This window comes from Leguminivora glycinivorella, chromosome 14, assembly GCF_023078275.1.
Source record: "Leguminivora glycinivorella isolate SPB_JAAS2020 chromosome 14, LegGlyc_1.1, whole genome shotgun sequence".
NCBI lineage: Eukaryota > Metazoa > Arthropoda > Insecta > Lepidoptera > Tortricidae > Leguminivora > Leguminivora glycinivorella.
The window spans coordinates 16,043,216-16,062,104 of NC_062984.1; the positions used below are offsets into that span (position 1 = coordinate 16,043,216).

General features: G+C 37.7%; 1 protein-coding gene across 1 annotated transcript in view; it reads right to left on the reverse strand.

The window, feature by feature from the left end:
* LOC125233660 overlaps nt 1-18,889 on the reverse strand; it is a 69,949-nt gene that overhangs the window by 49,802 nt on the left and 1,258 nt on the right. The window contains 1 exon segment of the mRNA XM_048139729.1: nt 14,508-14,641. Coding sequence (XP_047995686.1) covers nt 14,508-14,641 — 134 coding nt within the window.

Here is an 18,889-nt window from a genome sequence, read left to right on the forward strand (position 1 = left end):
AGTTATACAGATGGTGTAATATTCTGTTAAAAACAGCGTATTTGATCGAAATACCAGATACGTTAAGTAGATTGCTGCGTATTTAAAACTCCTATGATCAAATTTGAGACATTATCTGGGTAAAGGGACCTTATTGTCGATGGCGCTTACGTCCCGCGGTGTCGTATTTGTATATAGTGGGGACGTTTATCGACAAAAAGAGGCCAAACCTTTTTTTTCTTGACCAAAGCATGAAACTTGGCACAGTTGTTCCTTATATCAAAATAAGCCGATTAAGATCGGGAGCCTTCGGGAGCCTCCCCCCTGGGGCTCGGGAGGGGGGGGTCAAAGTACCGCTTCACCCGGCTTGCTTTGAAAAATTCTAACATACCCCGTTTAGTTCATAGGTCATGTTTGGTATCGTTTTCGAGTAAATCAATAACGTAGAATTCATTTTTGGTACTAAAATTATAATTTAATGGTAAATAAAATAAAAAAAAATGAAAAGTTTGAAATTTTCATCTATCATTTACAAATTCAAGTCATCATAAATGTCAAAACTGTTTGCTTTTTCTACAAATAAAAAATATGATATGAAAGCCTATTTAATATAGATTATGAATAATATAACTTTTACCCACCTTTACTAACGTTAAGTTTTATAAAAAAAACCTTTAAGCCGCGCGGCGTCGGGACGCCGCGAGCGTAATTTTAAAATGCCTTTATTTTAAAAAACTCTATTAGAACCCGTTTAGCTATTAGGTCATGTTTAGTATCGTTTTCGAGTAAATAAATAACGTAGAATTTAGTTTTGGTACTAAAATGACTATTTAATGTTAAATGAAATAAAATAAAAAAATAATTTTCTGTGAGTTGCAAATTCAAGTCACCATAAATGTCAAACGGTTTGGTTTTTCTATAAATATAAAAATATGATATTAAAGCCTATTCACAAAGGATAGTACGCGTTCACCTACGCGAGCTTAGACTGTGTGCGGGGAACGCACCTCTTTCATATATTTGATCGCCAGTGTCAGAGGACTCAGAGGTGTGTTAATGCATAAATAGAAAAAGATTCATTATTATTGACTCCGGTGTCGACAACGGCAACACTCGGGTCGGACCACAGGATCTAAAGACCGACTGTACCTGTTATTTATTCATTGTAGTGAATCCTGTAAGAAATTTATATAATAGTATTTTATACAATCGTGATATAATACAAAACTTTTCAGTCGAGTACCATGTGTAGTACGGTACGAGAGTCAAAAGCTTAATTATATCACTATTGTATACAATACTTTTTCTACGAGTCATCATCTTCATCATCAATGGACGGAAATATCACCATTCATGCAAGTTAAAATTAATGTCAATAGAGTCGTTCACCGTTGTATCAACATCGAATTACCTAGCAACCAATTGTTTGTAATAACCGTCTCTGATTGGCCGATAACGCGACAGATAAAAAAAATGTGTTTCAGATGCAGGATATCGCAAATTAGTATAGAAATTGTATGAAGTTCTATTTTTGAAATTATTATAGTTAACTAAAGTCAATTATAATGAGCTTATTATAATTGAGTCGGAACTGCCATAGAGTATCCAACACTGAAAAGTTAGCACTTATAGTTTAGTCTGTGGTGTCCTAATTGACAGATTACTCATACTCATACTCATACTATTCATTCCCTTCACAGAGACATAGCTGGGTACATATGGAGCTGCACAAAGAAGGCTCTACCCTCTTTATGCAGTTGCATCGGTGTTTGCAACCTGATTTACATTTACATCTTGTAACTTCTAAGCATATACTGGCCACTTCAGTGTTGCCTGACTGGGATGGAAGGACACTACCCATTCGTCTCCTTCTTCCTTCCATCCCCAAGAAGACGGACTTGGCAAATTTTGGTGTGGCACCAACGCCTGACTCCAAACAAGAACGCCCTGAGTCCCATTTCTCAAAACTGAAAGTTACAAGTTACAAGCGGAAGTCTCTTTGCAACTTGTCATATTAGACATTGACAACCAGTTGAAAATTGTAACTTGTAGCTTCGAGAAATGGGCCCCTGGTACACTGTGCGCAGTATATGCTGATGCAAGGCAGCCTCTGAAGGAGGTATGTTCTCCAATTGTCGATCTTTTCTGGTACCTAAAGAGGTAGGTACTTCGACCACTCATTGACCGTTACGCAACGACTTGGTCTGAAACAATATGTGCATTATCATTTTAGAGTCTACAACTATCAAATTACAACTTTTTGGTGGATCACGTAACCTTCAGTATTACCCACTTACGTTACGTATCATACAAAATTATTACAAACTTTAGTAGAATCTGATTTGCCTCTGATATTGCTCCATCTTGTAATAGTTTGACACCTTGGGTGGCCTGGCTAAGCTTCAAAGCCAAAAGAAAACGTTTCTAGATTAGACATAGTATGGGATAGGTACGATAAACGCAGCTTGAAACGATCAACAAGGGAGAAACATGGCCACCCAAGGCTTCAAACTATTATGAGATGGAGCAATATCATAGATAGGCTAATCAGATTCTACTAAAGTTTGTAATTATTTTGTATGATAGGTAAGTGTGTAATAGTGAAGGTGATCCACCAAAATGTTGTAATTTGATAGTTGCAGAATCTGTTTAAATAAAATGACAATGCACATATTGTTTCAGATCAAGGGTCCTTACGCAGCAGTGAATAAGTGCCGGAAGAACCTCTTTACTAGAAAAGATCGACACTTTGGAGAACATACCTCCTTCCGAGGCTGCCTTACTTCATCATATACTGCCATTTGTCTAAGACTGGGGCTAAAGACATGCCAACCACACCCTTGCTGCCGACGCATTAGGACACCACGGACTCCACTGCCAGTCTAGTGCTGGCCGAATTTTGTGACACGCTGCACTTAACGATTTAATCCGCAAGGCTCTCCGCACAGCGAACATACCGACAACCCTCGAACCTGTCGGCTTGTCAGCAGCAGACGGAAAGCGGCCTGCTGGTTGCTCGCTTTTGCCTTGGTTTCTGGGACGACCCTTGGCGTGGGGCGTGACCTGTGTGGATACCTTGGCTCCGTCCAGCGTCTAACGTTCGGCCCAGAAACCAGGAACTGCTGCTGCAAAACGCAAAGTTTAAACGCGCAAATATGCATTTTTAAAAAACAACTACATATTTGCGGCAATTACATTTCAAACATTTGGACCATGGTCATCAGACACCAAGCAGTTCGTGAAGGAAGTTTCCACCAAACTTGTCTGGGTGTTTGGTGGCATACGCATAGGCTTTTACATCATATTTTTTATTTAAAGAAAAAGCAAACAGTTGACATTTTTGTTGACTTGAATTTGCAAATCATAGATGAATATTTTTTTTTTATTTATTTACCATTAAATTATAATTGTAGTAACAAAAATAAATTCTTTGTTATTAATTTACTCGAAAACTATATCAAACATGACCTAATAGCTAAACCGGGTCTAATAGAGTTTTTAAAATAGAGGTATTTTAAAATTACGCTCGCGGCGTCCCGACGCCGCGCGTCTTAAAGTAATTTTTTTGTGGAACTTAACGTTTGTGAAGGTGGATAAAAGTTATATTTTTTATAATCTATATTAAATAGGCTTTCATATCATATTTTTTATTTATAGAAAAAGCAAACAGTTTGTCATTTATGATGACTTGAATTTGTAAATCATGGATGAAAATTTCAAATTTTTGAATTTTTTTTAATTTTACTTACCATTAAATTATAATTTTAGTACCAAAAATGAATTCTACGTTATTGATTTACTCGAAAACGATATCAAACATGACCTAATAGCTTAACGGGGTCTAATAGAGTTTCTAAAATAAAGGCAATTTAAAATTACGCTCGCGGCGTCCCGACGCCGCGCGTCTTAAAGTAATTTTTTTGTGGAACTTAACGTTAGTAAAGGTGGATAAAAGTTATATTTTTTATAATCTATATTAAATAGGCTATCATGTCATATTTTTTATTTATAGAAAAAGCAAACAGTTTGTCATTTATTGATGACCTGAATTTGTAAATCATGGATGAAAATTTCAAATTTTTTATTTATTTTTTATTTTATTTATCATTAAATTATAATTTTAGTACTAAAAACGAATTCTACGTTATTGATTTACTCGAAAACGATACCAAACATGACCTATTAACTAAACGGGGTAAGTTAGAATTTTTCAAACCAAGCCGGGTGAAGCGGTACTTTGACCCCCCCTCCCGGGCCCCAGGGGGGAGGCTCCCGAAGGCTCCCGATCTTAATCGGCTTATTTTGATATAAGGAACAACTGTGCCAAGTTTCATGCTTTGGTCAAAAAATTTAAGGTTGTGCAATAAACTCCCCAGCTAATACGGACATCGCTCATAACTCCGTAAGCGCCATCGACATTATCGACAATAAGGTCCCTTTACCTAGATAATGTCACATTTATACAGTTGTAAACGCTTACTTCATCGGGAAGCGGTATTAATAATGTACCTACAGTGAGCTGCAGAAGTGCATGGCGAACTTATTAATGAATTCATTCATCATATCTCCATGCAATTTTGCAGATTACTGTACACTTGTACAGTCGCCATCAGATATATCGGAGCGTCCAAGCTGCCCACGAAAATCTGAACACGCCTCTATTAAATATCAAGGCGTTAGAGTGGTGTTCAGATATTTCTGAGTACCTCAGGCGCTCCGATACGTGGATACATCTGATAGCGACTGTACATCCATACTTCCATACTAATTTACTAATATTATAAATGGGAAAGCGTGTGTGTCTGTTTGTTTGTCCGCCTTTCACGGCAAAACGCCGAGCGTCGAATTGACGTGATTTTTAAGCGGAGATAGTTGAAGAGATGGAGAGTGACATAAGCTACTTTTGGTCTCTTTCTAACCCCCCACTTTTCTAAAATGGGGGGTGGGAGTTTGTATGGAGCATTCCGCATTTTTTTAATTTAACGCGAGCGAAGTCGCGGACAAAATCTAGTGTTTGTATAATCTCAAAATAAAATATCAAGTAAACGATATCTAAACAGCATGTAAAAAGCTTACTGTACAACATAAAACAAGTGTATAACATCATAAACATCATAATTACTAGCGATTACGACCTCATCCACGGTACAATGTGCGTATTTATTAGCTTTAATACGCTCCATCAATAACAGAGTAATTTAGGAGCGGTCAGTGCCACAGTTATTAATATTCCTGATGCATACTGCCGTTCTATTCTTAAATGATTGCTCTTCGAGTCTCAATGGCCAAGGAGTAGGGTCCAAGCAAAAATAATTCAACGTTTTGAAGTTGGTAGCATCTTTTCATGTTCACAAAATTTAAGAACTTCAATTAATTTCGAGAAGTAGAGAACTTATAGATTCATTATGAGAGAGATTATGAAAGCTCCTTCTACCTCTTCTTATGCTATATTATTGAAGAACACAACATACCTATACTACTATTAAGCAATGCACTAATCGATTAGGTTTACGCTAAATGCAATCATTGAAGTAAAATTAGTTAATTAAACGAACTTATCTTTTGATCGATGTCGTTATCGACACGCCTCACACGCCTATACAAACGCAATCATCACTATGTGCGATTCGAGTTTATGAAAGCCTTTAGGGTTATCCTATTAATGTCACCGCAATAGGTACGAGCTGATATATAAATCGAGTTCCTCAACCGTATATACTTAGTTACAAATTACGTAGTGTTATTATGAGCATTGTTTGGAAGATTACTTCACACACTGTTAATAATATGAGCTGTGTTGTTATTGTTACTAATAATATTGATGCATATTATTATACAGAGTCACGGACAAGCATTTGTATATTTTGTATGCATTGCATTTTTCCTTCATCAATATACTCAATATTAGCTATATAGTAAGAATCTACGTCTACATCTTTACATTGATATGTTTGCGTAAATAATTGTGCAAAATGATGTTGGCAGTGATAGTACGGTGAATACTTACAAAGCATTTCTAATAAAAATCATGGCAGCGTATTTAGTTAATTTATAGTTCCCCGAAATAACACTAAATACAGTACAAGAAATCAAACTCATACTTAAATCAAACTAACTATGAGCACAGAATATATTAACTAAGAGTCATCTATTCCCATGTGTTTATACTTTATATCTAAGGCAATCTAACCTTCTTCCCCATTATTAGCCGGGTAGCTTAAATACATCAATACATGTTTTGTAATTAATAGTTATTTGTTATACAAGGGGGCAAAGTTGTATTTTAACGCCGAGTGTGGAATTGAAAAACGAGCAAGTGAAAGGATTCTATAGTTGAACCACGAGCGAAGCGAGTGGTTCGAGAATAGAATCCTGAACTTGCGAGTTTTTTAACACACGAGAAGTAAAATACATTTGCACCCGAGTGTAACACAAAACTTTTCCCCTCACTATAGCGAGGAAACTACAACGCAAAAAATGCGTTTATCACTGCTTCCAGTAGTTACACAGGTGGTAAATCATCTTTATTACTAGATTCACCTACTTTTATCAATTTTAAAGCAGTTAATTTGACTTTATTCAAGGTCAAATTACTTTACCCACTAGTGGATAAAATGCGTTTTTACCCGCTGGTATTGCAGGACAAAACACGTGTTTCCGAGCTAGTGAGGGGAAAAGATACATATGTCATCAATACAGCCGCAACTCTAGTCGCATAAACTTAAACAGTTACAACCGTTACATTCAACTTGCTAAGAACAATGGAAAGTGACAAAATAATCGATGTGCGATTTCCCACGACCACCGCTTAGAGACAGGCTGTCAATATTTTTCAATGCCTTTGAAGTGCGTAGGTACAGTCACCGGCATAAATAAGTGATGATTTCTGTACCTTGTCGCTATAATCGTTTGACAATTTCGTATGACATTTCAAACAAGACGTTAATGTGACAAGGTACAGAAATCATCACATATTTATGCCGGTGACTGTACCATTGTATGATTGTGTAAAACAAACCCGTTATAGCGATACTGACAGACAGCGTTTAGCCTAGGCCGAAGACAGGACCTACTTAGAGATATACCTATATTCGAAGAATGGTGTAGATTCAGAATTTCATGTCCACTTAAAAAGCGTTTTTTCCACATTCTATTCTAATCATAAGAGGTAAAAACCGGCCAAGAGCGTGTCGGGCCACGCTCAGTGTAGGGTTCCGTAGTTTTCCGTATTTTTCTCAAAAACTACTGAACCTATCAAGTTCAAAACAATTTTCCTAGAAAGTATTTATAAAGTTCTACTACTGTGATTTTTTTCATATTTTTTAAACATATGGTTCAAAAGTTAGAGGGGGGGGGCGCACTTTTTTTTCCTTTAGGAGCGATTATTTCCGAAAATATTAATATTATCAAAAAACGATCTTAGTAAACCCTTATTCATTTTTTAATACCTATCCAACAATATATCACACGTTGGGGTTGGAATGAAAAAACATATCAGCCTCCACTTTACGTGTAGGGGGGGTACCCTAATAAAACATTTTTTTCAATTTTTTATTTTTGCATTTTGTTGGCGTGATTGATATACATATTAGTACCAAATTTCAGCTTTCTAGAGCTAACGGTTCCTGAGATTATCCGCGGACGGACGGACGGACGGACGGACAGACAGACATGGCGAAACTATAAGGGTTCCTAGTTGACTACGGAACCCTAAAAAGGAGCAGATTTTTTTACAATTTGTAAGCGGCAGAAGTAGTAGTAGCAGGTGACAGTTTGTAGTTGTATAATTTAATAGCGCTAATGAACAACAGGCACCTCATCTTGAAATGGCGTCTATTTTACTTGGGAGTCAATGTCTTTACAACTACAATGCAGACATCAAAGCGGGAAGAAAAGGAACAGTGTTGTGTACTTGCGTCTCACCATAAGCATTCTGACACGCAATGAGCTCTATTACAATGAGCTTCGGTTACGTCCCTCGGAGACACCATTCGTATGTGCATGGCATATCCCCTTAACTCCCAATGATCCACAACGCACTAATGAGTCATTAACGGCAGATGGGACAGCCCGCGACGGATTACTCACCAGCATCTGATACTTGGCAGCAATTGACGTTCTATTCTTTACGGTGATCTGTCACCGACGTCAGCGGATGTCGATACTAAATGATTGGGGTTTATTTTTGAGTTGGTCCTGGTATGATATACATATTATGAAAATTGTCGCTAGCGTGTTTTCGGAGACGTGACGCGCTGGCACATTAGTTAGACGAGTCTTCATTACATTGTTGTGTCAATCAAATTGCTATGCCAAATTGCCAAAACATTACTTAACAAATGTGAAGACGTCACGCCCCTTCCAGACTATAAGTGACTTTTCACCTTTCCATCTAGTATTAAAATTTTAGTGCATAAAACAAATACACCCCTTTTGAGTTTTCCCTATCCCTTTTCGGAATATAGGAGAGAGTTTCTATATCTATGTATAACAAGCCTTGAGGCATTAAGTCCACCATTTGTACTTATTTTTTTAAGTGCAATAAAGTATAAATAAATAAATAACAAATACAGGCTGCCATTAAGGGCCGGTTGCATCAAACATCATGCTGCGTGACGATGATGTGTCTGTCAAATGTGGTTGATGCAACTGGCCCTTAAGCCTCCGCCACACATAAAGCGTTTTGATAGCGTAGCGTTAGCGGAGCGCAATGATAGCGGTGCGCCGGCGGAACGCTGGCGTTCCGCTCGCAATCCGCGCGCATTCCGCTCGCCAGCGCCAGCGCAACGCCAGCGTTCGTCCGGCGCACCGCTATCGTTGCGCTCCGCTGACGCTCCGCTACCGCTCCGCCTACGCTATCAAAACGCGCATGTGTGGCCGAGCTTTTAGTGATACTCGTATTTCGCCAACCAAGTAGTGAATACTATAACCTCGAAAACGGGGAGAAATAACAGTTTCATTTCATACATTGCACCAGATTTTGACTCCGAAGTTTTCTGTGAATGTCCTGACTAATCTTTAAGAGCGTTATAACATTTCGGCGTCGGGCGAAATTAGGTATTTTACCCGCCGCGCGAGCCCAATATGCCGACCCTTTCTAGCACGTCTTATCACTCGCTCGCACTACAATAATGGACAAAACAATCTTGATCCTTCCTATGGAATTTTGATAACAACCACAATCTACTATCTCGATATAAACTTTTGATTTCTAATAAACATTATTTTGTACGAAAAGACTAGAATATAGCGCAAAATAATATTAATTACGTTAAAATTTATTTAAAAATTTAAAGTAATAATTATAAACTGTGATCATATTTAAGTAGATCCCATTCCAAATGTTTGCTTTTGTTATATGATAAGTATTAGAGTAAAGTATATATTAATATGATGATAAAATAAGTCAAATATAATTCTAATTACTTCAAGGTGTTACTCAAGGTCTGATGATGGAGAGAGATTGTGGTCACCAAAAATCAACTCGCATATTTGAATAACATAAAAAAACGAAGTGGTTCAATTACATGGGTTTATTGGTACCGGTGACCACCATCTGGCTCCAACATCAGACCCTCAGTACCACTTCTTGTCAAAGGTCTTATTAAGAAGAAGTAAGAACCCAATGAGCCTGATTACTAAATGGTTTAGTTACATGGATCACTGGTACTGGTGACCACCATCTGGCTCCATCATCAGACCCTGAGTACCACCTCTTGTCAAAGGTCTTATTGAGACGATCCCAATGAGCCTAAAGACGATGTGGTTTAGTCATATGGTTCATTGGTACTGGTAACCACCATCTGTCTCCATCATCAGACCCTGAGTACCACCTCTTATCGACGGTCTTGTTGAGACGATTTCAATGAGCCTACATACGAAGTGGTTTAGTTCCATGGTTCATTGGTACTGGTGACCACCATCTGGTCCCATCATCAGACCCTGAGTACCACCTCTTGTTAAAGGTCTTATTGAGATGAACCCAATAAGGCTAAACACAAAGTGGTTTAGTCATATGGTTCATTGGTACTGGTGACAACCATCTGTCTCCATCATCAGACCCTGAGTACCACCTCTTGTCAAAGGTCTTGTTGAGAAGAACCCAACGAGCCTAAACACGAAGTCGTTTACTTACATGGTTCACTGGTACTGGTGACCACCTTCTGGCTCCATCATCAGATCCCGAGTACCACCTCTTGTCAAAGGTCTTATTGAGACGATCCCATTGAGCCTAAATACGAAGTGGTTTAGTCATATGGTTCATTGGTACTGGTGACCACCATCTGGCTCCATCATCAGACCCTGAGTACCACCTCTTGTCAAAGGTCTTGTTGAGACGAACCCAACGAGCCTAAACACGAAGTCGTTTACTTATATGGTTCACTGGTACTGGTGACCACCTTCTGACTCCATCAGATCCCGAGTACCACCTCTTGTCAAAGGTCTTATTGAGACGATCCCATTGAGCCTAAATACGAAGTGGTTTAGTCATATGGTTCATTGGTACTGGTGACCACCATCTGGCTCCATCATCAGACCCTGAGTACCACCTCTTGTCAAAGGTCTTGTTGAGACGAACCCAACGAGCCTAAACACGAAGTCGTTTACTTACATGGTTCACTGGTACTGGTGACCACCTTCTGGCTCCATCATCAGATCCCGAGTACCACCTCTTGTCAAAGGTCTTATTGAGACGATCCCATTGAGCCTAAATACGAAGTGGTTTAGTCATATGGTTCATTGGTACTGGTGACCACCATCTGGCTCCATCATCAGACCCTGAGTACCACCTCTTGTCAAAGGTCTTGTTGAGACAATTTCATTGAGCCTAAATACGAAGTGGTTTAGTCATATGGTTCATTGGTACTGGTGACCACCATCTGGCTCCATCATCAGACCCTGAGTACCACCTCTTGTCAAAGGTCTTGTTGAGACGAACCCAACGAGCCTAAACACGAAGTCGTTTACTTACATGGTTCACTGGTACTGGTGACCACCTTCTGGCTCCATCATCAGATCCCGAGTACCATCTTGATGTGTCTTATCATCTTGACCGTATTGTAATTTTCGCATATTTATCATCATAACGTTGTAATACTTGTAATACTTTAACATTCAAACATAACAAAATATTACAAAAGCAAATATTTACGGATCTAGGATCAAATTCGTTGGTCGCTGTTTACACACACACAATGCGAGGATAGCCCGTGTATAAACAAGGCGTCCGACCCACACAACGATAAATATTCTCGACGTTTGCGATGAAAACTCGGAGAGCGAAGCGACATACGTCTCACCTCCTCGAGCTCCGGCGCGGCACTGAAATCGCAGGCGTCCGTCGCCGGTAAAATAGCGACAGGAAGGCTAGTTTTCAAAAAATTGGCAAAAAATCATGATAAAATATTATAACGACAAATGGATAACAGCAATTTAAGCACATTGTGCAGATTATTTATATACTAAAATAACTTCGATAACATGTCGATTTTCGGAGAAATAATCACTTGTTCCGATGTATTTTCAAGACAAAATTGAATTCGTTTTACTTTCAATTTCTCAATTTCAAAGGGTTAAATGATAAATATTGTTTAATGGGCCTAAAGTACAAGATATTAGGAATTTAAATTTACCGCATTTATAAGAGTGAGCTTATCAAATTGTACATAATAAGAGCTCCGAAATCTGTGCTTCGCGCGGTTTTTCCTAAACGAGCATCAGAAAAAAAATCATTACTAATTGAAAAAGCTTTTTCTTCCATATGTTTTTTAATGAACCGACAGTTAATTAGATTTTATAACTGAAACAAGTACTTTTACTGTCTTTTAGTATGAGTAAAGTATACAATTTTGCCGATAAATATTGTACATTTTACAATATATCGCCTTTTTTTGTCATAGCGCTCTTAAGTGTGTGGCGTTTAATCGTTTTAATATTCGTCTATCGTCTGGTTTATTAACGTTATGCGCCGAGTGACAGGCGGCGGGATAGTAAATGGGTCATACGCGTGATAAGTAAGTCGGGGCGCGCCGGTCCGTCGACCCCGTCCGTTGATTACCAGTACTTCGACAAGAGGGCGATCCGTTGGGCGAAGGGCTTCGTACAAATGGCTAAAAACCTCAAGTTATAAATTAATACCGACCGAAGGTGCCAATAGAATTCCGATAGCTCAATTTATTAGATATTTTTAGTAGTTTCATGTTAGTTTTCTATTATCTAATCGGTTTCTACGAGTAAAAGGGAATTTGAATTAATTCCTGGTGGTGTTGAGGTCCATATTTGTTCCTCCCTGTCATATAAGGTCTTTTTCAGTTTTCAGTCTAATTTGCGAATCTTATACGCCAGTTCATACTTAGCGGATTAGCACTATTCAGATAGTAACAAATCTTCTACAATCATCTTATAAACAAAATATTTACTATCATTGTGCTTGTGTTAGTATAAAATTCCTGCGGCTTTGACATGAGCGAATATCAGCGTTCGTGCACTTGACTTACTTGGCATCCAACTTTGTAAGGCTTGCTTATTGGATGGGGGCGTTGAGGCGAAGTGCCACTGATCACATTCCTTTGGCCAATATTCAATATTATTCGAAATCTGATTCGCTTTTGCTCTCCAATACTGCGGTTGCCAGCATATTTGACAAATTAATTCAATTCATTTTGTAATACCCAACCATTGAGTTCTCTTGCAAAAATCGTCGTGAAAGAGCAAAATTTCAATTTCAAGGTTCTGTAAATTACACTACGTGGTAATAGTCGATGCCTAAAATGCTTCATCTGCAATAAGGAGTATATAAGGACTAATTTCTGTTGGGATTTCAGATGAAAACGTCCTTATTGTACTAAAAAAGAACCCATATTTAATCCACACCACCACATATTTAATAATATCAATTCAACCGAGGATATGATACGTTGTTTTCACCTCGCCATATTTAAAATGTCACCTAATTTAGAAAAGTGTAACCGCGACTACCGCGAGTCGTAATTCTACACGATTGCAGTTCCATATCACGTCACATTAGGAAGATAACTGTATATCTCGTTGCTGCAGTAATTTGATACCAAATGCAGTAGAAAGTGCTGTCATGTAACAGAATTATGAAATTCACACGCTTGAGATAGATGTTTATGTCACGTTTGTACGTTTTAATTAAAACTTAATGAATTCGCCAGTTTTGTAATTTTAACTAGTTCTGTTCTGAAATTTTAGCTCAGTGCAGTTCTTTGCAAGCACTCTGCTAACACAAAGGAAACAGTCTCATTGTCCTCATTTTGAAAATAGGGCAGCACCTTCACGGTCAAAAGCATTATGGCTATGGTTTTATTAATGCTATTCTAGCGCTGTCCCGGTTTTTTGCCACGGCTCATGGGAAACCGATCACTAAGTTTTTCCTGATCTGCTCAAGGACAAACCAACACTTCGCGACTCGCGTAGTCAATATTAAGAACGGTTTGCTTATGATGTACAAGTCGTACAACATGATGTAATCAAAACACACAGACTTTTTATCAAAATAAAGCTACTTCCGGTTGCACGCTGCATTTATCGTGGCAATGTATTTTAGTTTAAAATTTTAAATGCGATATATATTATAGACGTTAAACTTTCGTGAGACATATTCAAATATTGCAACATGTCGCAGCAGTAGCGATATAATAACGTGAGTACAACCGTAGTTTCATGAAATATTTGCGATATTTTACAGGTTATGTAACCTATAGCTATTTTCAAGTGGTTTCATATAATAGCCTGTCCGCAATACTCATTATAAAATAAGCGAATGTATTCTACCTCATACATCAGTACCAGCTCGCGACACTTATATGAAAGCATAATATAAATGTTGTTAAAATCATCCTTCGCCGTAGTTTCGCTAAAGTACGGTGCTTTGACATGGACAGACCTAGAATTACTAAAGCAGTCCACGCTGCTATTTATTCCCTTTGACTGTTTCTGTTCCTAAAATAAAATAGGTACTTTAAGGCACTGCAAATTGCAACGATATACAGTAAACCTTAAATAAATAAAGGCTTTCCTATAAATTGCAATGAACAAACGCAAACTTTGACAGTTACAGCATCGCCGTGCACAAAACGCATAGTCCATTACTATTTACAATAGATTCAATTTATTCGTTGGATTGTGTAGTTGTTTATAACGACCTTTGGACCAGGATATAAAGCGTACAATTAATTATAATCCTGCAGTACTGGAAGGTAATCTAGTATAACTGCAGAGTGCAGCGGTTGCAATAATTCGCCCGTGAATGTGAGTCGCGGAAAAACTAGAGCTAAATTTTCTGCGTACATTTTCATAAAAGTTTAAAGTTGTATCTTGTATATCGAGAGCTGTGTTGGTAACAAAAACAAAGCTGACCTATTGACGGACGATCAATCAGCATTTATAACAGAAATACCCTAAGTTTGTAAGTAGAACTCGTCGCACGAAACGAAACGCACGCTCGACGCTGAGGCTGAGGCTATACACAAAACCTAAACATTTTATCTACTAGCAACCCTTACCTTACAGTCCTTGTGTCTGTAGCACCAAGTGCACCCGAACAGGAGCCCCACGGCCGTGACTATCAGCGCCAGCGCCGGCACAGCCGCGTATAGGTTACCCTCCTTCCATCCTGCCGAGATGGCCCCGTTTGTGTCTGAAACAAAAAATCGTGTTTTATACTCCGTATTTTTTAGGTTTACATATAAAAAACCGTAAACAAATTTAATAATTTGTACATTTTCGGTTAGTTACAACATTTGTTGGTTAACCAACCAAATACATAACTACAAAATTAATATTTTGAAATAACCTGCGACCGCGACATAGTACATAGTAGACCGATTTTCATGAAACATGGCTAAGAACACTCCCGACAAACTCAGCTTTCAGACAAAAAAAGCGAAATCTAAATCTATTCATCCGTTCGGGAGCCACGATGCCACAGACAGACACACACACCGACAGACAGACATACACGTCAAACTTATAACCAGGCCTCGGATTATTTTTCGCATGGTAAGATGAAAGAAAACTATGGAGTCGATATTAAAACTAAACTTTAATTCATATTCATACTCATACTCACTAATTTTCTTAGTCCCGTAATACTTTTGTCCCTTGTGCAGGTTGACAGATCGAAAATGTTAATCGAAAATTAATCTTACTGAATGTAATTAAAATTATTTATGTGGTGTGATTTGGGAAGCCTTTTGTTTGGTAAAGGGTTACATTTACCCTGTAACTATATCAAATTAGTTACTATTTTGTTTGGTTCAGACTACTTTGTTGCGGTAAACGTAATGCTAAGTACTAGCTGATTTATCAAAAATCATTTGCATGTCAATGTCATGTCAATCATTCACGACGCGATGTGTCACTTAATTATTTATTGAAATCGGTGCGTGCAATAATTACGTAAACAATTATGTCTGATCCGCAAGTTTCTGCAATTTTATACTGAATAGAACCTTACAAAGATCTAAAATACGATCATGAGAAATGTGTTGTGTCGTGTGTGTGTTGTGGAGTAGAGCTAACGCAATTAAAACACACATTTATTTTAAAACATGTTAATAGTATTCTCCACCAAACGAAATCTCAGCAAACGTCGTTTTTTATTCAGAGTTGGATAGAACCATATCACGAGCTAAGGTACGATGCCGACCAATCAGCTATAGCTATGGATATTGGAAACTAGGAGCACATTACGAAAGTAATGTTTTATTTTATTTTTATTTACAATATAATTTATTTCTATTCATATGATTTATTTTATTTATAATTTAATTTCGTTCTTAATTAAATGAATGAGTATGAGTATGGATATAAATAACAATTTAATTTTAATATCGACTCCATAGTTTTCTTTCATCTTACCATGCGAAAAATAATCCGAGGCCTGCTTATAACACCCCCTCGTTTTTGCGTCGGGGGTTAGAAACCAAAGGGATCCGTCAGCGTCACGTCACAAGCGAGCTGTTTTTAACCTCCTTATTTGGTCGTATACACTAAACTGGTCTGGAGCTGGACTGGTCGTATGAGGGTAGATTTTGTTTACATTTATTTGAAAACCTAAAGATACAGACTATAGAGGGCGTAGGCGTAAAGATGTATAGCATCGTATTTTTAACCCCCGACGCAAAAACGACGGGGTGTTATAAGTTTGTCGTGTCTGTCTGTCTGTTTGTCTGTCTATCTGTCTGTCTGTCTGACTGTGCGTGTGTGTCTGTCTGTGGCATTGTAGCATCCGAACGGATGAACCGATTTAGATTTAGTTTTTTTTTTGTTTGAAAGCTGACTGCTGAGTTAGTCGGGAGTGTTCTTAGCCATGTTTCATGAAATACGGTCCACTATGTCGCAGTCGGGGGTTTTTCAAAATTTTAATTGTGTGGTTAGGTTATCTCTGAAACGTTCGTCGTAGTATACTACATCAGTTTTTGGTTTTTGTATAGACTGACTGAAATACATAGCATGACACGTTAATATGTTTCCGTGAAAATACTATGGTAAAGCATTACCTATGAACTCCGTGTTGCTCAAATATATTATGCAAGTGTGCTATTTAGTAATAGAGAATCAGATAACGATATTTCGCGACCGCTTCAGGTGACAATTTGGCAGGTTTACTTCACAAAGCCAAACAAATTCACATCAAAATATTGGTCTGGCTTCTCAAGCAACGTAAGCGAGAGACGTAACAGCTGACTTATAAGCGATGACGTAGACAACCTAAATCTATAAATAATAGCGTCAATGAATAATTAATCAGAGGATTTACCGCACACTCGTCAAATTGCGGGCGTCCTTCTCTGTCATTCTATTAAATCTTATAAGAGTAAAAGAGAAAACCGGCCAAGAGCGTGTCGGGCCACGCTCAGTGTAGGGTTCCGTAGTTTTTCGTATTTTTCTCAAAAACTACTGAACCTATCAAGTTCAAAACAATTTTCCTAGAAAGTCTTTATAAAGTTCTACTTTTGTGATTTTTTTCATATTTTTTAAACATATGGTTCAAAAGTTAGAGGGGGGGGACGCACTTTTTTTTCCTTTAGGAGCGATTATTTCCGAAAATATTAATATTATCAAAAAACGATCTTAGTAAACCCTTATTCATTTTTAAATACCTATCCAACAATATATCACACGTTGGGGTTGGAATGAAAAAAAATATCAGCCCCACTTTACATGTAGGGGGGGTACCCTAATAAAACATTTTTTTCCATTTTTTATTTTTGCACTTTGTTGGCGTGATTGATATACATATTGGTACTAAATTTCAGCTTTCTAGTGCTTACGGTTACTGAGATTATCCGCGGACGGACGGACGGACGGACGGACGGACGGACGGACGGACGGACGGACGGACGGACGGACGGACGGACGGACGGACAGACAGACATGGCGAAACTATAAGGGTTCCTAGTTGACTACGGAACCCTAAAAATGAGCGCAATTTGCGAGCTCGGGTGTCCGCAGATGACAATCAAATCTGCAATTCAGAAGTCAAAGAATCTAAAGTATCTCCTCTCATGTGTTGGTAAGCTTCCAACAAATACCACACTCAGTATGCAGCAACTGAATGGCATGCTGTAGACATACCAAGCATTGTTTTTATAGGAAATTTACAGACTGAAATTTGAAAAGGAGCATAGGGCCAGGGTATAAACAAACAGGTTTAAAGAATCTTTAATACTCATAAGATTTTTTACAAATTCACTTAAATGAGTACTATATACAAATAATTTATCTTGACTTGCAAATGTATAATCTAAACTTAAAACTAAATAGTCATTTGAGTTTATTATTGCGGGGTTTAATGTAGTAGGAAATTAACAAATTTCTTAGGGCAAAAAACCAGTGGTTAAGCGATTTTAATGGCTACCAGTTAACAAGCTATGCCCTAAGATATATTGTAGTATTTGGAGTGGCTGATGTACTCTTAAATATCTGTAATCACTACTATTCCGTGACAAGAAATGCATGTTCTGATATTAAATGAGCACCCTGCACCCTGAGAACTTCAATGACAGAAAGCATGAAACTTAGCATAAAAAATAAAGTTAAAACAACAAGTCAAATGGTTTTTTTTGCGTATTTTTACATAGTTATGAGTAAGGTGTAGAGTTTGTATATTTAGGGCTTGCTTGCTTGACATTTAGAAGCTTGGCTTTACGTGACATGAGATCATTGAGATCTGATAATTTTTTGACAGTGCAAGCCTAATGGTCTATCCTTAGCAATATTTTTCATGATTTTTTTTGATAGGATGTCTAAGATTTCTTTTTACTGAACTAAGTATTATAGGGCACAGCAAATATATAACAATCATATATCTTAACCCCCTTATTCATAAACATACTCTAAAGTTATCAAACTGATAAAGTTCTTTTGTCCTTTTCTACCAATACGTTGGAAAGGGACAAAGTAAACAAACTTTATATGCTTGATAACTGTAGAGTATGTTTATGAATAAGGGGGTAAATGTTTCGTAAGCTCCCTGCCTATAAAAGCAATGGTCCTGGGTTTGAATCCTGGTAAAAGTATTTATTTGTGTAACAGGCACAGAATTCATCATTTTTTAGTTTTAGCTGCCTCAAAAAAAAAGGATAGATAGTAGATGCAGTGCTGTTCATTATACTGTTAGCCGATTAATGACAACCCAAAAATAAAGGGACATTCGTACACAAATGGAATCCGTTCCATGGTAAACTCAAGAAAGCTTGTGTTGTGTACTTAGAAAACATATAATACAGGTGATGGTGCTGCCGCGCGCCTATCAACATCAAAAACAGTGGCGTCTACATATAATACGTAATATACAAATACTTAAGTTACATAGTCAATATACGAGAGGAATAGCTGTGCTTATCATACAAATAGAGCTTACCAAACCTAGTAAATTTAG